Consider the following 25,717-nt stretch of genomic DNA (forward strand, 5'->3'; position numbering starts at 1 on the left):
GTCACTCTTATAGTGATGTGCAGTACAGGTAAACCTAACAGTGGTGGCATTACTCCAACAATTTGACTACCTCTCCAATGCTTATGTCACCAATGACACAGTTTAGTACAACAGTTCCTAATAAGAAGCACCCATCATTCCATGAACAATTACGTTTGTACAATTGTACAAAATATACACCCTTCTCATGTTATTCAACTTATTGAACATCAAATCTTCAAAAAGTACCTTACAAATCATACTTCCAGTTCTTTCTTCCTGCTACCAGGTAAAAGTTAATTTCCGCTCATGACTACATATGTATATAGCAAACATGTCGGTCGGTTCTGATCCTGGCACTGGGATTCTTCAAAAACATTCTTTTGAGAAGCAGAAAAGCAAACAAAAATGTATGTAATTTATTTACTATGAGTATGAATATGCACTGTTTTCTAATAATCTAAAAAAAAATGTCATTGCGAGATGTACTATAAGGTTCCGAACCGATTGCCGCATTAACTATGACATCATGAGCAGAAATTAACTAGCAGCAGGCACCATGTGTATATTTGGTACAAAAATGTTCATAATAATAATAATTCTATTATTATTAGAAATAATAATACTATCATTATTAGACATAATCAGACGATGTTGTATTTTGGTGTCATAAGCACTTTCAAGTGAGTCACTTACTCCTCAGTATTTTTGAATCAACATTTTCAATTCCGAACATATCCAAACCTTTCTGATGTCGTCCAGTGAGTGGATTTCCGGGGACAGGCCCCCGTGCACACACAGGAACTGTTGGTTCATCAGGGCTGCCAGCGGCAGACAGTCAAACGCATCCATACAAGCATCATACACATCCTCCTTGTACTTTATTTTACCTGCAGGAAAGTTGAAATATCAATCATTATACCTATTACATCATACCAACTGATATCCTTGCTTTGTCTCTTCATGAATACAGTCAAAGAAGACCACTCAGGGGACTGATAAAATCTGGTCTATGTGGACAGGTGGTCACTATAGACAGGATTCTTATGCTTGTATCAATGGGAAAAATTATATAAGGGACCAAGAAAAAGCGTTTACATTGTCCGTGGTCAGGTGATAGAATTGATTGTGTATCAAAATAAATCTATCAACTGTTATCTTTTTATTTGACAGATTTACTAAAAGCAACTTTTGCAGGATAATTTGCTCTGCTTTCTGACAGTACTTGAACTGACTATCAACCATTGCAAAGTCCTCAACGATAAAATTTACCTGTACATCTGTACTTAGGCTACTCGCTCCAGCCTAAACTGTTCTTTGTCTCTCTTGATCATTTCAAACTAGATCTAACTAGAAAACAAAATGCTCCAAACACAAGCTGTTTTGTTAGGGTGAATGTGATAAGACTTACACTCTTGTTTGAAGGTGAAGTACTCTGTGAGATGCCTGCACTCGTGGTTGCCTCTCAACAGATATAGTGTTGTGGGGAAGAGTATCTTCAGAGCCCACAGATAAAGAACACACTGAAAAAAGATGTCGTCAAATTTTAGCAAGCCTTTTTCTTGTGCCCCCATGCCCTGATCATGCATGCCCTTACCCTGGGGAGCAGATCCTTTGACAAGCATAAAATTCTGATTGATGAGGGATGCTACTAGGTCGCATGAGGCCACTGTCTTCAACTTTGACCTGTCTGACAGTAATTTCCCCCCTCAGGAAGCCTTACTAAGTTAGAATGCCCAATTTAACTTGAAATTCTCTAAAACTTACACAATCTCATTTGTCCTTCCCTTCTCTTGCAATTTTTCCCAGAAAAGATTGAAACGTTCTTTGTCCTGCATATTCCACAACTAATCGACCTTAGGCCACACCATCTTACTTTTCTGGATGACATACTCTGGAGCCCCCAAAACTAATGCACGCAGGCGAAAAAAAAAGAAAAATCCAGCAAAAAAAATGCTGCTAAACCACAGGACTACAAAGCTGGTATTGTGAGTTGAACCACACAACAAGTCTTTATTTGTAGGAGGTACGTGTAGATTGCTTTGTTCATCCTAGCAGACTCAGCTCAAGTGATCGATGTTTAACATATTGACAAGAACGATCAAAGAAGTACACTATTAGAAGTTATTTGGCTCCAAGGACTGTGGATGATATATGACTGATGAGAATATTCAACATGCATGGCATTGAACTCCATGTTAAGCATTCCATGCTATCTTCTAGATATGTTATGAGCACCCATTGCTGTCTCCAGCTTTTAATTCGTTTCCGTCCCACTCATTGTTAGGAGCCCATGTTGTTGATTTTCTTTCAAGTTGTTGCCTTTGTCATTTTAAACTTACAAAAATACATTTTTATCAATTTCATTTATTGAACTTTTTGACTGACGGGGTGACATTTTTTCATAAGCAAATTTCTGCCCCAGGACGGAGGGAATGGTCCTGGAGACAGCCCTGTAAAAACGGTACTCCAGTAAAGATGACCTACCTCTATGCTGAAGTACCCCCTGTCCACATAGTCTCCCAGGAACAGGTATTTGGTGTTGGCAGGATTGCCCCCCACTTCAAACAGCTTCATCAGATCATAGAACTGTCCATGGATGTCACCACATACTGAAGAAACATCAGAGTTAACCATTATTGACCACAGTCTCAACCTATCAACAACTAGGGCCAAAAGTAAACTAACAAAACTAACAAATACCTTTTGACACTTTCTACATCATAAGCATGTTTTGCAAATTAGGAGAAATCAACAAACTTCGCTACACGTCACCTTTGGCCACTACAAATTATTTGCAAAATATTCATTTTTGATTTACACTACGAATGACACTAAATGCATGCTCTACGTGATTAACCTCGCTTTAGCACCTGCAGTACCACCTTGGGACACCTGGTGGCTCTTCTCACAAGTCTTAAAAGCAACAATGCTTTTTAACTACGTGCCTATAAACCTACACCATGGCTGAAATGGTCAATGCCATCTAGAAAATTGGAATTCTTTTCTTATCACAATGATAACTTCTGTATAAAACAACCATATCACATGCCAGAAAATGTTTGCTTATCATTTAGAACAATGCATCCTGACAAGCTACAACTCATAATAACACAGCCATGTACATAAGCAACTTTAAAAAAAGCGCTGTCAATTTTGCAAGTATCAAAACAGTTTTCACATGCAAGGATCCTTCATACACTGCAGTTTTGATAGTAATTTCTTGCCCGAGTAGGCAAAATTTCAAAACTAACTAGGCTTGGAACCAAAACCTCTCCCATGGTAGACATGTAGCCATTTGCATTCAATACCACATCCCTGAGTAAAAATTGATACGGACCTATCTGCCTTGAGTTACAAAAAGCTATAGATATTACAAGCTATATTTAGCCTGGTTTTAGAAACACCTTGGGGTCATAACTGTAGCTTGAACTACTATTGATTCAGAGGCAGTAGCCAAGTGTTACATAGCAGATTTTTTCTACTTCCCCTATTTAAGCATGCTTTTTACGGTGTCAAACTCTTCAAGATGTTTGAACTGTTATCAGCACTGTTTAATCTTTTTTTTTTAATGTTACCAGTTTTACCTGTTTTATTTTTAAAATCTGATCATTCCCACTGGGCCCATTGGGAAATTCTGTACCCCATATTTGGATGCCCTGTCTATACATCCTAGGTACAAGCCTGTGCATCATGGAAGACCCACCTGTAACAGGAGCCTCGATGTCTATCATGGTTTTCTCCTTCCTCAGGAGGTCAGCACCGTCCGAGATTATTTTCAGAGCCACAGCATCGTCCACCCTGCCCTCCAGGAGGAAGTGCTGCTTCAGCACATCCATCCGTGGCTTCCCATTCTGGTCAAACACCTCCTTTATGGTCAGCCGATGGCTGGGAGGGAAGGGGACACCTGGAGAGAAGCAAACATAGGGGCTTAGAACATGTAGCAATAGACATCGTTTGGTTTGTATTGAATACCCAGTTAACACACCAGGTTTTTACTGAAGAGTACAAGCTGCATATCTTGACAGATTTATATGATCCACTCACACCGAGGAGAACCCCCACTCTTTTCGATAAGTGTGTTATTTTACGTGCTCGAGGTGTGGCTCTCCTCAAACTCGGGACTTCCTTCCAGTTGAATGTCCCTAACCAAGGTTAGGTACTCATCTTTACCTGAGTGAAGTGAGGAAATTTGTGTAAAGTGCCTTTCCCGAGAGCACAACGTCAACAGGACAAATCAGGGGACCCATGATTCGAACCCAAGACCTCTGGGTTCTGGAACCCAAGACCTCTGGGTTCTGGACTAAACACCCAGCCATCACTGCATGCGCACAAATGATGAAGATATATATATACAAGAGCTAGAAATTCAATGGTGGGTTGATAGTAGGCAGTATCAAACAATACATGTGTCCTAAAGGTATCTAGCACATTCATACTTGAACTAATCTCACTAAGTAAGAATAGCTTACCCCTTTACAATAAAAAAACAATATCAAGCATATTTCAATAGAAAAAAAAATTGCTTGCAAGACGCTTTTACGTCAAACAATATCAAGCAAATTTTCCAAGGGTTCTCAAAACAAGGTAATCAAAGTACCGACTTGCAGCAAAACTACTCCATGATTATTTCAACATTAAAAAAACATGTATTTCGGGTAGAATTAGTGTGAAATTCATGCAACACTAATGGAGATTCTACTAAGACCCCTTTCACACTCATTTTTTTCAATCCCGATTGAAGTATAATCGCGATTGTTCGATCTGATCGCAATTGAACGCAAAGAAACTTTTGATTTCACACTGCTTTTCGCCAAGTGGATTAAAGTACGCCGTGATCCGATCGCGATTGAAGCACCGCCATGCCACCGGCGATCATTTGGTAAATGTCCCTCTTTCGGTGACATTTCCCCAGTTTGGCCTGCACCTCCTCTCTCCCCCAGATTGCGATGTGGACCCTGGTCTCCTCATCGCGCCACCTGCCACCAGCTGAAGTTACTGACGGAGTTTTATCCTTATTCTTGGGCTTTGTTGACGATGAAAGTTGTTGTTGTTGTAAGAGAGCGATCTGACATGTGTGGCTTGGGTTTGTTTTCCCGCGCGATGCGAACTATGACTCCACGTACCCGGATGTATGACCTCCCACCCCCGTATCCAGCCGAAATCCCCGCCGATCGCGATGGAATGAATCGTAGTTGCGTTCACACTCAAAATTTGATAGGATTGGATTGAACTACCTCCGGAGGTGGATCAGAAACAATCGCGATCGGATCGATCCAATTGCGATCGGAGGCGTTCACACTGAAAAAATCAATCGCGATCAGATCAATTCAATCGAGATTATACTTCGATCGCGATTGAGAAAAATGAGTGTGAACAGGGTCTAAAACAAGCAAGCAAACAAATAGCATTGTCTCCAGCCACAGAACAAAGCACTAACATAAACAATTCAGTATTTTCAGCCTCCAAGCTTACACGTCAAGGGGCGTGGCAGATTTCAAATACAACTGCACAAACAGATTGGAGTCAGTTGAGTGGATCCTTGTTAACTCCAGTTATAGGGCATAGCACAGTTCACTGCCTGACATCAAATAGCAACACTATAGGTAGATAATGTCTGACAGCTCCATTGACATGTGTTTAACTCCATGAAAAATGGCTTTTTCATGGAGATACTGTTTTGCGTGCGTTTGGTGTTTGTGTGTATGTTTGTGTCACCAGATGCTTAAAGTCAGCATGAATGTAGAACATGTACATGGATTGTAATGATATTTGGTATGTGGGTAGGTGTTAGGAGGAGGAAGGTCAAGGTCGATTTTGGGCCCCCTGGTATGTGTCACTGGAACTGCAATGGCGTATTTGTAAAAATCTTCTAAGGAGAATAACTGAAGAAAGGATCAACAGATTGTCATGTTATTTGGTACACAGGTAGGTTGGACAGAGATGTACACACATAAGTGCAAATTATGCAAATGAGACTGAATTTGCATAAGTAAGGAGGAAAATCGTTTGCATGTGTGTCGCTGGATGCTTAAAGTCAGCATAACTGTAGAACGTGTAGATGGATTGTAATGATAGTTGGTATGTGGGTATGAGCTGGGAGGAGAAAGGTCAAGGTCGATTTTGGGCCCCCTGGTATGTGTCACTGGAACTGCAATGGCCTATCTGTAAAAATGTTCTAAAGGAGAATAACTGAAGAAAGGAGCGACAGATTTTCATGTTATTTACTATGCAGGTAGCTTAGACAGAGATGTATACAATGAACTGCAAATTATGCAAATTGGACTTAATTTGCATAAGAAATGAGGAAAATTTATATTTGCAGTGTTGTCCATTGCATATTGTGGCACCCCACCTGTCAGTAGCTATTTATAGCGAAAGTGGGTCACTTCTCCCCTTGCCCGACAGTGTGGGTCATACCATTGAGCGATATAGAATGGGGGAACTGGTTTAATAAAAAAACAAAGTTTCATGGAGATTTTGGGTCCTAAGACTCTTGTTCCAGTTGGATTCAAACAGTCAGTACAAACCTCCACTTTCTCCTCTTCCGGAATGTTGTCACATTTTGGGAATAGTTTTTTTTCTACAGTTGTCACTAACATGCAGATTTACTACATACCAAAATGATATTTCCAACCACAATTTCTGGCTCCAAACAAATGTGTAAAATTTCAAAAGGGAAGCCAATTCATTCTTCAGCAAGCAAATCCTTCAGTGTCAGATAATTCTTTAGCTGCATCTAGATCTCCATGTAATCTATAACCTTTCAGTTGTGACGACTGACACAATATTTCTAAAATGGAAGAATATAGCTAAAGGCACGACTATTAGCATTCTTTTTAAGTTGGAAACACACTTCTTACTTTACTGCTACAAATTAGTAACATTTTAACATATAACTAATACAGTTATAGCTATTTCTATCATATCATATAACACAAACAGGATGTGCAGGGATGTATGATATGTTACATGTAATCATAATAACAGTTAACGTATTCTAAACAAGTAAAAAAATCCTCCTGTTTCAACATCTGCAACTGGAACGCACCTTGCAGTTCCAACAAAAGCTGCTAGAGGGCCAAAACTTATGTCACTTCTTCCCGACCACACAAGCTGCCTACCAACTAAAATTATGACCACAGCTTATACAGTCATCAAAATCGGGCATTCCGCTGCAGTACTACAGAAAGCTGCTAGGAGCCCCCAAATCTAATCATTTTGAGGTCTCATCAAAAAACCTACCCACATACCAAATATCCAGACGATCCACTCAGGCATTCTCGAGTTATCGTGTTCACACACAGAAACATGCACCCGAAAACATTACCTTCTTGTAACTGGCAAGGATGGCATACATCAATCCCCAGTCTCCGATATCTTCAGGACAATACCAAGAATTGCCTGGACACCCAAAGTTCAAGAATGACCTGTCTTTTTCCGTTGGCTTGCAGAAATTCCTGTGCGACACCAGACGACGCTATGGTAATCATTATTCAAGGCTGATAAATTCTGCTTCCAGAGGTACAGGCCAGGCAATTCACAATAGAAAGGTTTGCATTTTTAACAACAGAGGGCTCCATGATTTGTTATTTCAGCCTTTCCTCGAGCCAAACCAATTATTCTAGTTGAGCTTTCAACTGCCAGGTGCTTGCAAAACTAGTCCATCATGCAGTAGCCTACTACACAAGCCACTCCCACAAGCTACAAAAGCCAAAAACACAACTTCTGCTTCTAAACAAAAAAAGTAAAATGCATCGTGCATTCTTACAACTTAGATGTTCGAAATAAACTTCTGACAATGCTTTTATACACCATAGGGCAATTGCATCTGTTGGTAACAGCCAGAGCGAGTTCAATTCCACTATCGCTGTCAAAATCCCTCTGGGCGTTGTTTCCAATATCACCTGCCTTTTATTTCTAGGAGATTCGATCTGTTGTCTGAAACTGGTATGAAATTGGACTAACCCTTACTTCTCCAACCATGATGCCTGTGCCATGTGTGCCAGACCAATCACAGGGCTCCAAATTCATTGTTGGGAATAGGTGCACCTCACATAAAAATCTAGGTGCACAGAAAGAATTTTGGGCGCACAGCATAGAATAAAGAATGTAAGCAAAACGTACTTACAAACCCCACTGCCTCTCTTAAAAACTCCAATCTGAAATTCTATAGCTAACTTCAACATTTCAACCATGTAATAAACAAAGGTTATATTACTTCTTCCAGTGGTAGAAATACTTTTTTTCAGTGTTCTGCAATATTGCAGAATGTCAAAATTTTGTTCTGCAATTTGAAAATATTTTCTGCAAATACACAAGCCTCCATACTACAACCTTCTCAACTTGATAATGCCTACTTATATTTACATTATATCTAGATTTCCACCATTACTGTAATTTTTTGTTCTCTCACTCTATCTTAAATTTTTAGAAGCAAAATTTGAAACAGGAATAACATACATGTGTGTGTAAAATATTCAAATGAATAGCGAAAATTGCAACAGCAAAAGCGTATTTATTCAACATCAATCAAATTAAATATTTGTTTATTGAAGTTATAAAAAAATCAACAACCTGCCTGATTGCGAGGAATACGTGTTGATGCAAAATGAGATCGCGCGACCTGTGACAAAAATCACAGCCATGGCCCACGGAAAAATATGAAAAGATTTGAAAAAATCGAAAAAAAATGAAAAATGAAAAATAATGAAACTTCACGCAAACCTTGGCCTCTGCATATTTTTCTATTAATCTGAAAAATTGCTATCGGTTTTAAACATCGGACTCCGACTTCGGACAGTCGGGCAGACTCCAGACGGCCCGGCGATGTTATTGTTTTTCACGTGGGCGCCCTCCTCCCCACTGTCTCGACACAGGAGATGTTCCGCCTTCTCCTTGCTCACAAGGCGGTGCTCTAGATCTATCCGAGTAGTTCTCAACTTCATCGCTGCCATCTGGGCTTGAAGGACCACGGACTTATGTAGTAGCCACAATTTCGTTACTGCTTTCGTCACGTCCATGACCCGAGTTCGGACTCTGAAGAAATCGCATGCTTGCTGCAACATGTATATACTAGAAACATCCGGGAATTGTTTTCCCGACTTTTGACGATCCCGAGAGCTTGGCCGCGGAGATTAGCGAACTAAGGACGCCATTTTCTCCCATGATTCGTCACCGAAGTCATCACGGAAAGTGTCGGAAATCCCCGGAAAAAGTCGAACCTCAGAGGTAGTCAGCACGCACCGAAACGCCGTCAGGTTCGCTCGGCGCTGGTTTCAGTTTATCTGCAGCGCCGCTAGCAGCTAGCTAAATCTATATCATAACCTCATTGGCTAAATTTAGAACCATTGAGTCCTGAGCCTGATTTTTTTATTCTGCAAAATTGCAGGTTGTTTAAGTTTTCTTCTGCAATTTTGAAAATCTTTCTGCAATTTGCAGATTGCAGACGGGTATTTCAAACGCTGTTCTTCTGATACTTAGATTTTAAGAATATTCTTTATACTAGCGTACAATAGTACAACAGAAAAATCTTCATGCAGGTGCATTGATGCACCCACAGTCAAAAACTAAGTGCATATGTACCCAGCATTTCGAGCCCTAAATCACCAGTCTCCTGTTCATTGGAATGATGCTACTGATTAGTCTTTTGGAAATTATGTGGACCATCACTGTCACACGATGATTGATGCCGTGTCAAATTAGGACATGCTCCATACTACAGGTCTTTCCTGCTATCAGAAACACAGGGTGAACTTTCCTCTGTTGGCCAAGGTTCAAATAACTCTACAAGGTGACTCTTGCATCCCATCATGTAAGCAGTATACAGGAGTCATGGATGACAAGAGCAGGACTGCTGCAATGACTTTGTCTACATCATTACCGTAAATGCATTTGAGTTTGCAGTGACTTAATTTCGCAGTAGGAGGAGTGTTTGCTGTGGTTTTTAGTTCACAGTTGGAACAAGGCATTTGGCGGACCGAAGACAAAAGAAGCATTTTTGTGATAATTTTAAGTTTGCAGTGAACGTTCACGCAAAACAGCCAACATTTAACCATCACAAACTTAAATGCATTTACAGTATGCCATACCATGGAGGGACAGATGATAGCTGATAGCACAGCCACTGTTCTAAGGTAATGCACTTTACCCTTTCCCTTTGGTAGTTGTATCCATTAACCAAAATGTACATTGATTATCAGACTAGAATTCAGAAGGATCTTATAATAAAGACAAGGCAAAGACTAAATGCAACCTGTAGTCATATTGCAGGTACACAATAAAGAAACAAGCATTTTAAACCCTTCTTATATCTAACCATTGCTCATTGTTATTGCTTATGCCACACCTATGGAATGCGCTACGGAAATTCCTGTGATAACCCCTGGACATGTGGACGATCATAACATGGGAAAATTCAGACAGATATTACATTATAAAGATGGAGGAGCAATTATTCCTTGATTTAATCAAGGTGACTGAGACAATCTAACCTTGACCCTGAACACACTTTATCATTAATGCCAGCTTCACGGAATGCTCTTTCTCTAAATTCACAGATTTTCAATGTACCAGTTACAGAAACTTTTAGTTTATATAATCAATAGGGTATAGAAACACACACAAAATAATTACTTTATTGTGAATGTGATTAGACTGTCAGGCATACTTTCCAGCTATATCTTCCTTATTGACTTCATCTTCATTAAACATCAAAGATTTTGACAAGTTTTCCTTCTTATCAATGCTTGGTGATGCCAACAGCAATGTCTGGGGCAAGAGTTTTGCCGAGAATCTTCTTCACAACAATTTTATTTTTACTTTTAGTTTTACTTTTGTTTCCTTTCGAGGGTCTGGTCCCAAAGTTTATAACATTTGACAAAACTGAATATTTTTCACAGTATTCGAGAACCTACCTAGTAAGGGGTACGGTACTGTGAGAGGATTCCAAACAGCCAAAACCATAACCTCAGCTCCATAAGAAACGGTACCTTAAAAATTAACAGGCCGGGACGTCCCATTCTTTTGGCCCTCATTTGGCTCTACTTAGTCTGGAGGACAAATTTAGAACTGTCATTTCAACATCTCACACAGCACATGTGAAGGATGTAGAAATTTGACCCTAATTAACCTGCCATCTTCCTGTAACTAATGTAAGGAGACACACAGCCAACTTGAGGAAAGACAGACAAAGCTGCACTCAACCCCAGTTTGACATAAGGTTGCTACAAGAGCCAATCAGGCTGGAATTACACAGCTACTGATACAAAAAAAGGTCAGGATTCAATCAGCGATGCTCTTTCCGATAAGCTGATAGCACACTTAGAATTAGGTTTCACTTTACAATTACTTTCTACTTCTCAAATAAAGAACATGTCAGGGTGTGGTCTACCCAATTTAGATCATGTATTTTTCAGGATCTATGTGTATACTAATACGCTGACTTGAAACATTTCCCTCTTGGAAGTAGGAAACAATTAGTAGCCTTATGAACCCTAATGGTTTCACTGGTTTTACTACAATGACATGAAGTTCCAGACCTGTTTCCCATGGCACCTCCCGAGTCCCAATCATAGGGGTAGGATTTTGCTAAACAGGGGCAATGTAAATCTCCAAGCAGATCTACACGGGGCGCGAAAATCGTATATGCTAGCCAGAGAAGATCCAGTCAGCCAGATAAGCTCCAGCCAGCCCCGTACTGCTTGGAGATTAGGGCAATGTAGCCTCATACTTCTCCATGTGCCCTTTTACTAGCCCCCTTGAGGACAGTTTCTAACAAAGACTCAACATTGCCTGGTCAAAATGAACTTAATCTGGACAATTTGATTAAAATGATACCATGATTTCTGATATATGCAAAACCACTTTACACTTGCACTGCTGATAAAATACATGACGTACACTACACCTGTCACCTGCAGTTTATGATTGTTTATGGTATGAGAAACACAAAATGCTGAAACATTGAGAGGATAATCAACATTCTATCTATTTGTAAATTGTCAATTTCTATTTCAATGCACATCAGCACATCACTGTCTACACCCTGTCAATCACATTGTTTACCTGTGTCTGGGGATCACTTGCCAGATAATCCAACCACACTTCTTATCTCTAAACTCCTTTTTGCTCCCTTTACAGTTGCAACCCAACACCCTTGTGCTGGGCCTCTACAGCTACAGTCTGACTATTCATAAATGTCCAATTTCCCATGACTGATGAGGCCAGGGCCACTCCGGTAATCACCTGTTTGCTATGTTATTGCTAGGTATGAAATCTACCCTGGTGGGACAACAAACTACTAAAGGAATACTCAGCTAGCTAATACACATATGTTGCCAAAAGGGAAGTGCAAACGGCCTGCTGAAATGTCCTAAGCTATAGATAATCTTCCCCCTGCCCGCCCAAGTATGTTGTAAAAATAAATAGCACACCTCCCTGCTTGCATTAAAGACAAGCTGGCAGCTTGTTGGTGATTGATGGATTCATCAAGGGGTAGGGAGGAGAATACAAATTGTGAGGATATTCCAAGTAGAGTCGGTAAAATTAGATTATGTCACAAAAACATCTAAGCCATGTACAACAACATTTCATACTCACAGATTACATTATCAACCAACATGACAATACAAATAACTCACACTGCTCAAATGTGTTAGAAAAAAATAAAACATGCAGTTACATGCATTAGATATAACAAGCAACAAGGACCCAAGCAGTTTCTATATTTGTCAGTATTCAGATCACCTTCTATATCAGGTCAAATTAACACTGGAGAATTTTTATCAGGCCAGGGACCCATCATTTGTCATGTTACCTGGTCCCTGGGACAGATATTTATGTATTGGTCTGGGATCTTCTGTCATTCCCAACTGTTGTAAATGACTTCTCCCAATTTCTCAAAGCTAGGGTCAAAAAGGAAATGGAACAAAATTCTTCCTAAATTGGGCACACATTGAAATGTTGATTTCTGAAGGGATGATTCATGAATATTTACTACTTACACAGAGTACTACACTAAACCCTTGCCGAAATAGGAAAACCATAAAGATGTTCAATATTCTCTGTTCTTTCCAAAAAACCACTGTAAATGCATTTACGCTCGCATGGTTTTTATTTCGCGCTAAGGCGAAAATGGAGTGTTTGCAGTGGTTTCAATTTCACGGCAGTGTTTTAGTCACATACTGATACAGTATTGGACAAAAATGTTCGCACTGGTTTTAAGTTTGCGTTTAAACGGTCGCCACGAAAACCACCGCTATTATTTCTGCATTTACAGTATATCAAATCAGGACCATAATACTTAACAATTTGTTCAAGAGGCTGACTCTGAATCAAACACAGGCTGTCTAAGTGCTAGTAATGCTTAGAATACTTGTTCATACTTAGATTGTAACAAATACCAGTAGGACACAATCAATAAATTTTGTTTTGAAGCTGATAAACTGGCCCATAAAAACACCTGGTAGTGATAATTTATGGGAAATGTCTTAGAATAAAATAAGAATTACACCTCCCCACAGAGGGAATGGTACAGCCAAACTGACAGGTTTATCCTAAACAACAGTATTACCGTAAGACATCATTTAAATGCTTCCACTTAATAAATTTTTTCAATATCTTATAAGCTGTTCTTTATAAATCATACAACTTATTGCAAAGGCAAACAAACTTTTATCATTAACTACTGGCATAAAGCAGCAATTTTATGGAATTTCCTTTCAAAAATCTAATAAACTCTACCTAGCTTCTGAGTACCTATAAAAGCAATTCTTCTTTCAAATAAACAGCGTTATCCAGAGCTTTATCATCACAGTGGCAAGAAACATTAAGGACTGTACATCACAAAATCAATAATGACAGCATCTTATTTCAAAGCTTGTATGACAGCATCTTACTTTAAAGGGGCTCTAGTCTAGATAGGATTTGGGTACATTTTGAATTTGATTTTCTGGTCATCTCTCTATAGTAACTAACCATATTACATTGAGTAACAACTGGCACCTAAAACATAACCTTCTTGGGGAAGATAAAAATTGTGACTTAATTGCACTGTGCATATAGCTTTGGTACCATCCTAGCTTGTTTATCAGGGCTCCCCTAACCATACAGGGACCAACCATAACCATGACTACTCTTCGCAGTTAAAGTCTTACATACAGCCCTTTCCTGAATTCTTTCAATTCAATTCCACCGTTGCAGAATACAGATTTAGTGCACCAATTCAGCAACGGGAATGGCCTTGGCACTCTATGGAGAAGAATGTGTCTTCCTGAAATGGAATCTGTAACCAGAATTATCTCTGTGAAATGATCCCTGAAGTTCAGAAAATGAAGTCATGGTATTCCAGCAACAGCTGTGACTCAGCTGCTGTGACAGGTTCTTCTCAGTTTTATGCTTGCCCAATTAGGGATGAGTGACATTTAAAAATGATGTTATATCTTCTCATGAAAATTACCATTTACAGTCAAACCTGCCTAGGCGACCACCTTTTCAACGCGACCACCTGGCCATGGTGACCGCTTTTTCTCGGTCCTGAAATTTTTCCCCATAGGCACAAGCATTAAGCTGCCTGCCCAAGGCGACCACCCGTCCAACGCGACCGCGACCGCCACGAATTGGGACCGCACAGAGCAAAATCCCTGCCCATGGCGGCCGCCTCATTTCCAAGGGTGTGGTGACATCGGATCATTTTGCTGTCGGATTTGGCGGAAATAATTTTAAGACCGTGACGGACAAAAATGTATGGAATAGCATCGATTCCTCCATGAAGTAATTTAATAAAACGTTCCCACTATAAACATTGTAAATACAAATGTTTGTGAATACTTTAATATCGATGTTGGTGTGCCCATCGTAATCTTATAGTTTACCGGAAGCTTGGTTCGGTTTAAACTCAATTTTCAAAATGATTACGTTGTGCATGGCGTCAAAAAGTCAGATCTCACAGACATTACTAGCCATTTCTTGTATTTTCAACAAAAATGTGTCTGTATCTTACTAAATTCCGCCGAAAAATGACTTCGCGGCGGGCAAAACATCGGGCGAAACATGTTGTTTCTTGGTCCCGACGCCATCTTGGTTTTGGCACGGCCCAGATTGGCTTACCGCTGACCTTTGTAAAACACGACGCTTCTGTGTATGAACATTTAAAATACTCTCGTTATTGATGAAAATTAATATTCTTATTTTCTTTTTATTTCATGAATCTCACAAACCTTTATGTATTTTATTGGACGCTTTGCGTTCTGCCGTGCACTGACTTACATTTCGATGCGGTCGCCAAGAGTTTGGCGGTGTGGCGCGGCGCGACGAAATCACACCGTTCCGTGTTCATCTTCAGTTGTCAGATCGAAAACCTTTTGCCCCTTTTATCCAGCGGTCGGCGCCCGAAAAAGGCTGGGGTCAGCAGGTGTTTTCAAGGGATTTATCGTAGGCCTTAAAACTTCGATTGTATGTGCTTAAAACTTCGATTGTATGTGCGTATGTGCGGGAGGCCCAGCGAGATCATCGTGGCAAACATTGTTTTGCAGTCAAAATTATGACGAAAATTTGTACACGATGTAACGTTAACGATATACAAACATTACAACGATAACGGAAAATATAATTTTTGTAGGATCTTTTTGTCTATGAGAATTGAACCTGGTGGGGGTCATACGGTCTAAAATCACATACTTTTCCATCCATCTACTTAGTACACTGTATTTGAACACCTCGACCTGGAAACATGTTGTGAGTGGAATCCTCTTCATGGCGACCACCTGTCCATCGCGACCATTTTTGCTCGGTCCCCCGGGTGGTCGCCTTGGGCAGGTTTGACTGTATACCAAGGCATTTGAAAGGAACACTTAACTCGAGAATGAGGTGTTATTTGCCAATTGATAAATTTAAATTTAAGAAGTAAATGATGCCCACTAGTCCTGCATGCATTAAAAAAAATTTAAAAATAAATATATTCCACTAAACTCCCTAAGTTTTCTCGAAGGAATCTCAGCCTATGGGTGAATACATGGATAAAACCTTGCGTAATTCACCACAAGTAATCTATTGGAAAATGACACCCCCTTCTGAGATTTAGCGCTCCTATCACAGTACAGGTAACTTTCTAGCAACGTTTTTATTTGTACCAATCTAGTAATAACATGACATAAATCTATATTTTTCTTATTCAACATTGCATCCCTTCCTTCTCTATTTTTACCAGTGAAGCCTCAATACTAATAAACTACTTAATTACAATGGCCATTATTGGAGTCTAATCTATATTGTCAAAAGAACACGATACTACATGTGTACAACCTTTACAGACAGTAAACAGGTTATTCCTTTCACACCTTGTTGCTAAGTTACTTCACACTGTGCAAATTTACTCCTGAAGTGTAGCAATTAACTATACATTTTTGTTTGCCTCCAATTCAGCAAACAAAGCTACTGCAAACACTTGTTTTTCAAATGTAAATTGTACTGACCATATCTAGACTAGAGGGGCCCAATTTGTTGGGAGGATCAGAAAGCACTTGACAATGGGAAGGTTAGGGTAATTTGAAGATATGGGGGAAAAATACATATGATTTCAAAATGCACTTGCACCGTTACTACTGTTACTTACTTGTTACCAGTTATTCAGGAAATCGTGATTTCTCTTTAATCATATCTATTTCATAGACCATTATGTCTGTGCATTGAAAGGTCACCTTCCTTACCTATGCCATATATGTAGTTGCTATGCTTTTGTTGTGTGTCTCCTAACTACACTGTGTTTCCCTAACCTTTTCTACCCCTATACCTTAGGCAAACACTAATCCAGTGTAATCGTACTTGCAGACATGGAGCACTGTTTGACTACGACTAACAAAACAATTATCACCAATAACTCCAGCGTACTATGACATAAACCCTGCCTTTGTTTTCCAAAACAATAGACACTTCTTGCTAGGTAGCAATGTTTGTTTTCTGCAGCAGTGTTTTGCTTTATCAGCTTTTAAGTCTGGCGCCCCACAGCGCCAATTTGGGTAGAAGTAGAGAGATAAAGGCCTACTTTACACTTGCGTCCTTTAAACCGACACGAGTCGGTTAATCGTTACCGGTCTAAAGAGGAAATAAGCGTCATGTGTCGTTTTTTCCACAAACCAACATGGAAACGGAGAAACCGGCTCTTGTGACACTTAGGAAGTCATGGGTCATATGCTAATGATATGCTAATAAGCCTGCGCTAGCGATAGAAACATGTTTTCCTCATTCTGAAATGTTTGTGCCATTGTCATTGAAAGCTGTCGAATGCAATGGCCTGCCACTAGTGGCTGTTTCTTTGGTGTTCTCCTATGACCCGATCAACGTGCCCAACTTGGACAACCACCAGCGCAGCAAGGATTAATGCTGGGTTCAAGCCTGGGCCTTGCCCATCCCTGTACATGCCTTTCATCTTTTTTGTTGGGCGCGTACGCGCAGTCTCATATGCAGGAAAATGCGTGTAGCAAACAAATGCAATATAAACTACTGTAAGACGAAAATAAGTGGCTCTTCTCCCGCCATTTTAAATCACGCTCGACTGTTACAATGTTAACAGTCCAACCATTTACCACTTAGAAAAATTATGGCACTTTTGCATCAATCATGCAAATTAGGAATCTATTTGCAAAATTGGTATCGGTTGATGTTCTACATCATTAGTACATGCCATAAACTACATGTTACATGTATTTGAGTCGTATAATGGTAAACACTGCAACTATAGATTTTATTCATTGATTATGCAAATTAAGTCCCAATTTGCATAATATGGACTCCATTATATACAGCTGTCTAACTCAGCTTTGTTCAGTTATTCTCCTAGGAAGATTTTGACAACACCCCTGCAGTACCAGAGCAAGCTGATAGGGGCCCCAAACCTACACCACTTCTTCTTTACATCACAAGCTAACTGCCACCAAAAAATCAAGACCATAGCATGTCCAGGTCAAAAGATAGAAAAAGTTCTGCTGAAGTACCAAGGTGACATACTACCTACCCACATACCAAATATCATCACAAACCATCCAGAGTTTGTTGAGTTATGCTGACTACAAATACCTGGAAACACAAACTCTAAATTTTCATGGAGATATATAATGCAGTAGGATGACTGTTAACCCTATCAGCTTCATTTAATGGAAGAAACTGTGAAGATCTAAGGGTTACAAATAAAGGGTGCAGCTTGAGGCATCATGTAGAGCTTACCCCAGGTATTTAAGTATAAGTACCTATGAGCCTCTGACTTGATTCTAGTTTACACCATGCTATCATTCCAAGAAGAACAGGTTTGTGGCTTTGTGCGTGAAACCTTTACATTTGAAAATCACTTAGAAATTGAAAGAACAAGGTTTTGAACAATTTAATACTTAATTCCATTATGTGTCATCTGATTTCGAACATTTAACCTTAAAGTTTCCAAAAACTTTTAACCTTAAAATTCAAACGAAAAAATTCAGGATACAGATGTAAAATCATATCATGGGATAACATTTTTCTGATTAAGAATTCTGTAGTGCACATTTTCGCACACATTTCATGAACTGTATTTTTTTTACACGCAAATTTTTCACATGAAAGTTTTTCATGTGCAAATTTCTCATACACACAAAACTCCAACCCAGTAAAAGGATGAAACTTAAACATGATTTGCTTTCACAAAATGGAAGAAAGGTGGTACAAATTCTTGTTATCTTGGGGTATGATGAATATTTCTATTTAAAAATGAATGCCAGAACAATTACAATAAATAGGTCCGTGCTTCAGTCGTCATAATCAGTCTATTATAGCTAACTACCTCATAAATAACAAAAAAAACAACTGCCAGCCTCTATCATAATCTATGATTCACATGTTTGAAATTATGACATCAACTTCATTTCTCCTTGTCATCAGGATGAGCAAGACATATTGTGGCTTATTGTGTTATCATGTAATTAGTGCTAGTACTTGTAGTACTGTTTTTAGATTTTAATATCAGGGATAGGGGTGGATACCGGTTCGCTGGACCTGATTCGGACCTTTATAACATCCAAGAACCGAGACCAAAAAACCTGAAAGCCAAAAACCTGAGTCCAAAAAAACCTGAACAAAGTACAAATATATTTTTCTATTTTGTGTGATAAAAAGTGTTTTGAGTCTCCCCTCTGACGAAAAAGGCATTTAAAATAAGTGCATCATTCAAATATAAAACACTGGTTTATCTTGAAAGTTTTCTCACCAAGAAACTTTAATAGTCGTGCGTGTCAGTATTAATTCTCTATGCTTAATATTGGTCTAATAAAACAAAACATTAACTGGACAGGATCAGGTCCAGGTTCAGGTCCGGACCTGAACCTAAGACCCCGTTCACACTCATTTTTTTCAATCGCGATTGAAGTATAATCGCGATTGAATCGATCCGACCGCGATTGATTTTTTTCAGTGTGAACACTCCCGATCGCGATTGTTTCTGATCCACCCCCGGAGGTAGTTCAATCCAATCCAATCCTATCAAATTTTGAGTGTGAACGCAACTATGATTCATTCCATCGCGATCGGCTGGTTCCAGGGGTGGGAGGTCATACATCCAGGTACGTGGAGTCATAGTTTGCATCGCGCGGGAAAACAAACCCAAGCCACACACGTCAGATCACTCAGTACAACAACTTTTCATCGTCAACAATGCCCAAGAAGAAGGGTAAAACTCCGTCAGTAACTTCAGCTGGTGGCATGTGGCTTGATGAGGAGACCAGGGTCCTCATCGCAATCTGGGGGAGAGAGGTGCAGGCCAAACTGGGGAAATGTCACCGAAAGAGGGACATTTACCAAATGATCGCCGATGGCATGGCGGTGCTTCAATCGCGATCGGATCACGGCGTACTTTAATCCACTTGGCGAAAAGCAGTGTGGACGCAAAGGTTTCTTTGCGTTCAATCGCGATCAGATCGAACAATCGCGATCATACTTCAATCGCGATTGAAAAAAATGAGTGTGAACGGGGTCTAAATCTCTGGACCTAAACTTGGACTTGGACCTTATTAAGCCAAACCGGTATCCACCCCTAATCAGGGATACCAAAAAATCAGGTTTCTTACCTGAGTGTATTTTTCCCTGAATACATAAATGAATGAAGTGTTAGTTTGATACATAAAACCTTTCGTATATCATACTATAGTATGTGCAAATCTAAGTACATACACACTGTAATCAATCTTTGGATTATCACAGTACTTGCAACACCTCCTTAGCTATACCATAAACAAAGCCAATTATCACACCATCCAGAAATATAAACAAAATGTAATACATCCAAATGCAGCACTGAGCTTCAAAAGTTTTTCTTAGTCAAGCAATCAAACAGGTATTTTGTAGGTACTTTTTTTTTAATCATCCAAGACATAAATAAGACTTTGTTTGGGACAGGTGGACACCCCCGCTGCTAAGGACCAGCTTAGTAGGACAGGTAGTCCTTTTGTACCTGCCTAGAATGCCTAGCAACAGTTTATGTAACCTGGAAGTTCAAGTACTTCACAGGGGCCATAGAACTCTTAGAAATCACAGAAAACAGGGTACAGAATTGTCGACTGTAACCCTTTTGTGCAACGTGCATAGAAAACCGCCAACTTTCTGGATGTTAGACAATGATAATTACATGCTTGTCTTCTACGTCATTAGTCCAGAAGGCACCAGTAGATTCATAATGAATATCAAAACAGGCCTGGCATATTCATCACGGTGCTTTCCAAATCTATATATTTAGACCTGAAAAAATGACACTGTTTCTCATTCAACGCCTCTCTCATCTGACTGCTCTGGTGTATACAAGGCTATTACTATTAGCTAGCAGGGATACACAAAGGTCCTGTTCATGATTAGAAAAATAAAACGGTTCAAACTGTTCTGGATATATTCCGAATTAAACGGTTTACATTTTGCGTCCGGGATGCAAACTTGCACCCGCACTGAAAATACCATATTATGCAAAGTCTGTTGTGATCCCACCTCTAGTTGGCGGCTGTAACAAGATTTTACTACTTAAAATCTCGGCCTAAATATCCTACAGACAGCTAAAACTGTCACTTTTTCTGCGCGCTAACCAAGAGTTGTACTTTAGGTGTCTAGGATCGGCACTGAACTGCTGTCGTGTTGAAGCCGTGTTCCTTCAGGCCCTTGGCGATTTCATTGTATTCCATCTGGTTCCGATGAATGCCATCAAGTTTCCTATGGACCTCCTGATCCCCCCCAATATCAGGGCTCTCGTTTTTAGTTTTTAGACCAGTTATTAGAACTTGACTTGGGGGTCATAGCAAGATGTTACGATTCAAACATGCAGTCGTGAAACCGTTTTATTCTGAACCGTTGCAGACCACCTCGGGAGGAGGTTCAGAACAAAACAGAATGAAACCGTTACGGAGCGTCCATGTTCACAAATAATTTGATTTATTTTGCTGAAACGGTTCGTCCCGTGTTACTTTTTGAATCAGGAACGGGGCTAAAGAAAGTGAAGAAATGAGACGCCCAGAGGATGCGTGTTTCCCTGGTGATTATAATTTTTCCCCACCAACACACTACCCACTGTTGTTTTTTGTGACAACATGGAAATTGATTGACATGCAAAACTAACAGATAATTGTTAATCCATAGAGCTCATTGGGACCCCCCCCCCCGCCTCCAATTTTTTTATGTCCTGTCGCTAATTTTAGCTAAAAGCCTGGTTAAAACTGTCATAATATAACCTACATGCCTTCTTTGTTGTTATGCAGTTGTCATTTAACAAACTTATCAATGCTTTGGTGCAATGGATGCTACCATCATGTTGACAATCTAAGATTTATAGTTCCACATGATTGTTTGGTTACTATATATAAGTCACCACCTCTTAAGTTGCCACGAATTATTGAGGTAAAAATAGATGAAATGTCAGCTTAAATTTCCTCCATTAGCTGTGACTGAGTGCTAAAGTATTCAAATCAGAAGCTATTCACACAGGTCTATAGTAAGAGAGATCTATTATCATGTGTCAAGTTACACATGCAACATAAAGCGTGGTTCAGTCTAAAAAACATAAGCACTATTTCAAAATGACTGTAACCAACACTATGCTGAGTAATCCATAATGCATTGATTTACTCTGGTGTGTGATATGGAAATAGATGTGGCAGTTTTCAAGTTATTTTCAAAGCAAAAATTAAGTAACGGAAAGTCTATGGGCCAACTGATCATGGTAGATAATTCAGATCTGTAGAGTACCCCCCTCTCTACCCATTCTTGAGAGTGGCACATTTCTGTCACTTGATACACTGAAAAGTAACTCGATAAGAAAGTCACAAGTAAACTTGACAGCTGTTGTATCTGTACATCTGATTAGTTCTTGTATGCCCCTGCTGTGGGCCTATAGATAACAAAACTATTTTCTACACATTCAAAATACAGACCAAAGGACTACGACTGAATACTACTGAGATTACATATCCCTTGGTATGGCCTGGTCTACGGTAAAAAGCATGCAACATATCAAACAAATCACGATAGCCTTTCTTTTGCAGCTTTAAACGATATCACCTCAGAAATTGTGAATTATGTAACAGAGCATGCTCAGCATCCATCACACAATACTGTGTACCTTGTCTAACCAAGTAAATTACACCAGTGATGATCAGATCCTCCCACACAGGAACAAATGACCTTCAGATCAACTAGCAACAAGGTTGAGCTGAAGGATACCATGCTAAAAAATGTTAATGTAAAATGTGTTACTTAACATACCTTAAACATGCAACCTTAATTATCCACACAATACATGTAGTAACAGACATATCCCACATAACAGTCATTGCTTATACACTGTATATTCTATCCCTATCAGTCATTCATGGCATAACTCATGATGATAACTTATGGCACAACCTCTATCATCAAGAACAGAATTGAAAATGTGGAAATTGAATGTGTTGTCATTTTGGTTTAATTTCATCTATAGTTGCCATCAAATAGGTACCTTCTCTAAAGATAGCTTCAAAAGGTACAGCTGTTAGAATTAGGATATGGATGGTATAGGTGTGACAAGTCATTCGGTGTGAAATTGTGTCACACCTAATGGCAGTTATACCTGTTGACCAATTCACATTCATTTCAATGCTCTGCTAACTAAATGCCCTCTGTGGAACTGTATTAAGCCCACAAGACCTATTTTTCCCATGGTTGGTCCCACAAAAGGCCATTAAATCCCCCATGCATTCAAAAATGCCCAGAAGGGGGATCCCAAGTGGTTGCTTCCCATGACCTGTGGCATATTTCAAAGCCACAAATCAAGGCAAAGGTCATGGTGGTACATGCCTTTATTCCCAGATACCAAGTCCCAAGGCAAGACAAAATTAGATGTTCAAGGTCCTTTTCAAGCTAAGATGTGCTTTGCGACCCCTCTTACAGGGGAGAAAGCAAATCAATTTTGGCATACTGTATCTAGAAATGGCAACATGTACACTTCTTTCCTTGCATCTTGTCATAAACAGTCATGTTCAACAATCATACAAACAAGAGCTTTTGTGCCCTTGACCATTTATCATGCTCAAATTGTCAAACAGAGAATGGATTTCAAAGGGTTTCAATGGTTGAATGGAAAATTTTAACCTACAATCAGGAATTAAATCCCTCTTAGTCTCTTGTTAATCCCCTGTTGACTTTGCAGTGACTCTTACTTTCAGACAGAAAGCACACTCACACAGGGTGATACTGCCAGTACCACCTCTTTACAATTGATAACACAACCCTGTGTTTGTTTACTACACAGGGGCCACAGCTACCTGTCAGCAACAAGAGGTTATCATGTTACCAGGGTCACCCAAGGGGGTGAACTTTAGGGAAAGGCCAAGGCAAATGTACAAAATACTGAGGCCAAGGTACAAACTATGGACACATGTTTCTCCATGTTGTCGTGACTGTCAGACATTAGGCAAGTGTCCTGCTGGTGTGACCTCCTAATGTGAGCTGCACTGGGGGGCATAGAAGCCAAATTAGCTCACAACATACCCACCCGTCCTACCAGCTTGGCAACTTCTTCTAAGTAAAGCACTCTGCTAAGTGAGACTCTTGGAGGTGGGGCAGCTTTAGAGGCATAAATCCTCAAGACAAATTTGCGCTGTGAACAGATGTATCCATGGGCTGCAGTCCTCACATACATCTAAACAAACTGGTAGAGCAACTGGCCTGGTAAAAGGGCATGCCATAAAATCTGTACACACAACTTTTCTAATCATGGTCAACCACAGAAGCCTCTTCTGCAATTCAAATCAGCTGGGAATCCCTGGCACCGGGATCTTCAATGGGATAGTTATCGATCACATCCCTATAAATATCTCGGAGGTGATCAGCTCTGCCAAACCACAAGCAGCCACTGATTCAACATTTGCGCAGAGAAAGTAACTGGCTGCATGGATCACACAGCTCAGTGCACACTATCTGGGGCCTTCCACGGAAAAACAGCTGCACAGGCAGCACCCATTCTCTGGCTGAAATTCGGCAGAGGGTGGTTGTGGGTGGGTGCACAGTTCAGACCGATATGCGAGAATGCAAAAGCCACATGAATTATGCATTTTTAGAATAAAAGATTCTTGCAAACGCCCAGGTACAGGCAACTTGTGCCCTGGTGACCATCCTTGCGAAAACAGTCCCAGAATCTTATAGCCATGCTAGTAAAGCACCAAATATTTCACGAGAATACAATAACTAGAAGGAACATTTCAGACGTTCGTGTGTGCCAATACTGTACGGTTGAGGACAGGGAATTATATTTCGCGACAAAAAGAAATCGATGTCAAGCCTCAAGGTCCTGAGAACAAGATCGCCTTACCAAGGGGGTGGGTACAGTTTACGTTGAACGTCTCATTCAATTAGCAATTAGGCCAAAATTTGTAGAATAAAAAATACTAGAAAATTCTCACCCTAACGTAACAAAATCACGGCTGTGCAAAATCCTATATAGGCGTGTGATCAAAACGCCACTTGTTACAAAGTGACCCCTCCCATTCCATGTTCAACTAACCCAACCCCCATATAGCACCAATACACTCAACAGACGGTGTGTATTTCATTCCACAGAAAGCAATGGACAAGGTGTGGGCCATTTTCTGGATAACACGGGCTTTCATATTTTTCCAGTTACCCAAAATTGGCTGCCAGTTCCACGGGCTGGGTTACTTGATGTTTATTAATACTGGAAATAATGCCTACATCAAAATGGCGGAATGTTTTGAATGGATCGCGGAATTAGGGGACATTCTACTCACTTTTGATGACCCTGTCCGTGGTGGAAAGCTTCTTGCCATCCGTGCTGGCCATTGCTGGACGCTTGATAGCGATCTACAGGCCGGATGGCTCAGAAAAGTCCCCGATATAAGCGGATTCTAACAGCAGGTTCAAAGGCGACAACAAGATGGCGAACCACAACAAGACATCCTCATTTGCATACGGACGGGAACCAAGGCGCACGTCGTCTGCGCATAGGCACTCCCACAATGCACCGTACAAGTAGTGTACGATGTGCAATGGAACTGCAATTTGTCGAAGGGTGTTTTAAGGTTTAAATTCGTTTAAAATCTCGCTTGAACCGAACGTTTTCGCCCAGGTCTGAAAAAAAGTCCACCATAGAGCAGCCTTATACAGAAAATGACGGATTCCGGTTGCGATCGATGATATCGTGGCCATTGTGAATTTTCACCTGTCATGCCAGGTTCTTTTGCTGGAAAAA

The 25,717-nt window shown here is 40.1% G+C and overlaps 1 protein-coding gene across 13 annotated transcripts in view; it reads right to left on the reverse strand.

Moving 5' to 3' along the window:
* The window catches only part of LOC136448197 (protein phosphatase 3 catalytic subunit alpha-like), a 42,088-nt gene extending 16,630 nt beyond the window's left edge, over nucleotides 1-25,458 (reverse strand). For 9 of the 13 annotated variants that reach the window (XM_066447425.1, XM_066447420.1, XM_066447416.1 and 6 more), the window contains exons 1-5: nucleotides 25,257-25,458; nucleotides 3,686-3,886; nucleotides 2,467-2,591; nucleotides 1,391-1,502; nucleotides 724-869 (exon numbers count right to left, since the gene is read on the reverse strand). In XM_066447425.1, coding sequence (XP_066303522.1) covers nucleotides 724-869; nucleotides 1,391-1,502; nucleotides 2,467-2,591; nucleotides 3,686-3,886; nucleotides 25,257-25,308 — 636 coding nt within the window. In that variant the 5' untranslated portion in view covers nucleotides 25,309-25,458. The remainder of the gene's footprint in view (nucleotides 1-723; nucleotides 870-1,390; nucleotides 1,503-2,466; nucleotides 2,592-3,685; nucleotides 3,887-25,256) is intronic. The other 4 variants (XM_066447423.1, XM_066447421.1, XM_066447427.1 and 1 more) reach the window with 2 other exon arrangements.
* Between the last annotated feature and the right edge of the window lie 259 nt (nucleotides 25,459-25,717).

Source organism: Branchiostoma lanceolatum, chromosome 14, assembly GCF_035083965.1.
Source record: "Branchiostoma lanceolatum isolate klBraLanc5 chromosome 14, klBraLanc5.hap2, whole genome shotgun sequence".
Taxonomy (NCBI): Eukaryota; Metazoa; Chordata; class Leptocardii; order Amphioxiformes; family Branchiostomatidae; genus Branchiostoma; species Branchiostoma lanceolatum.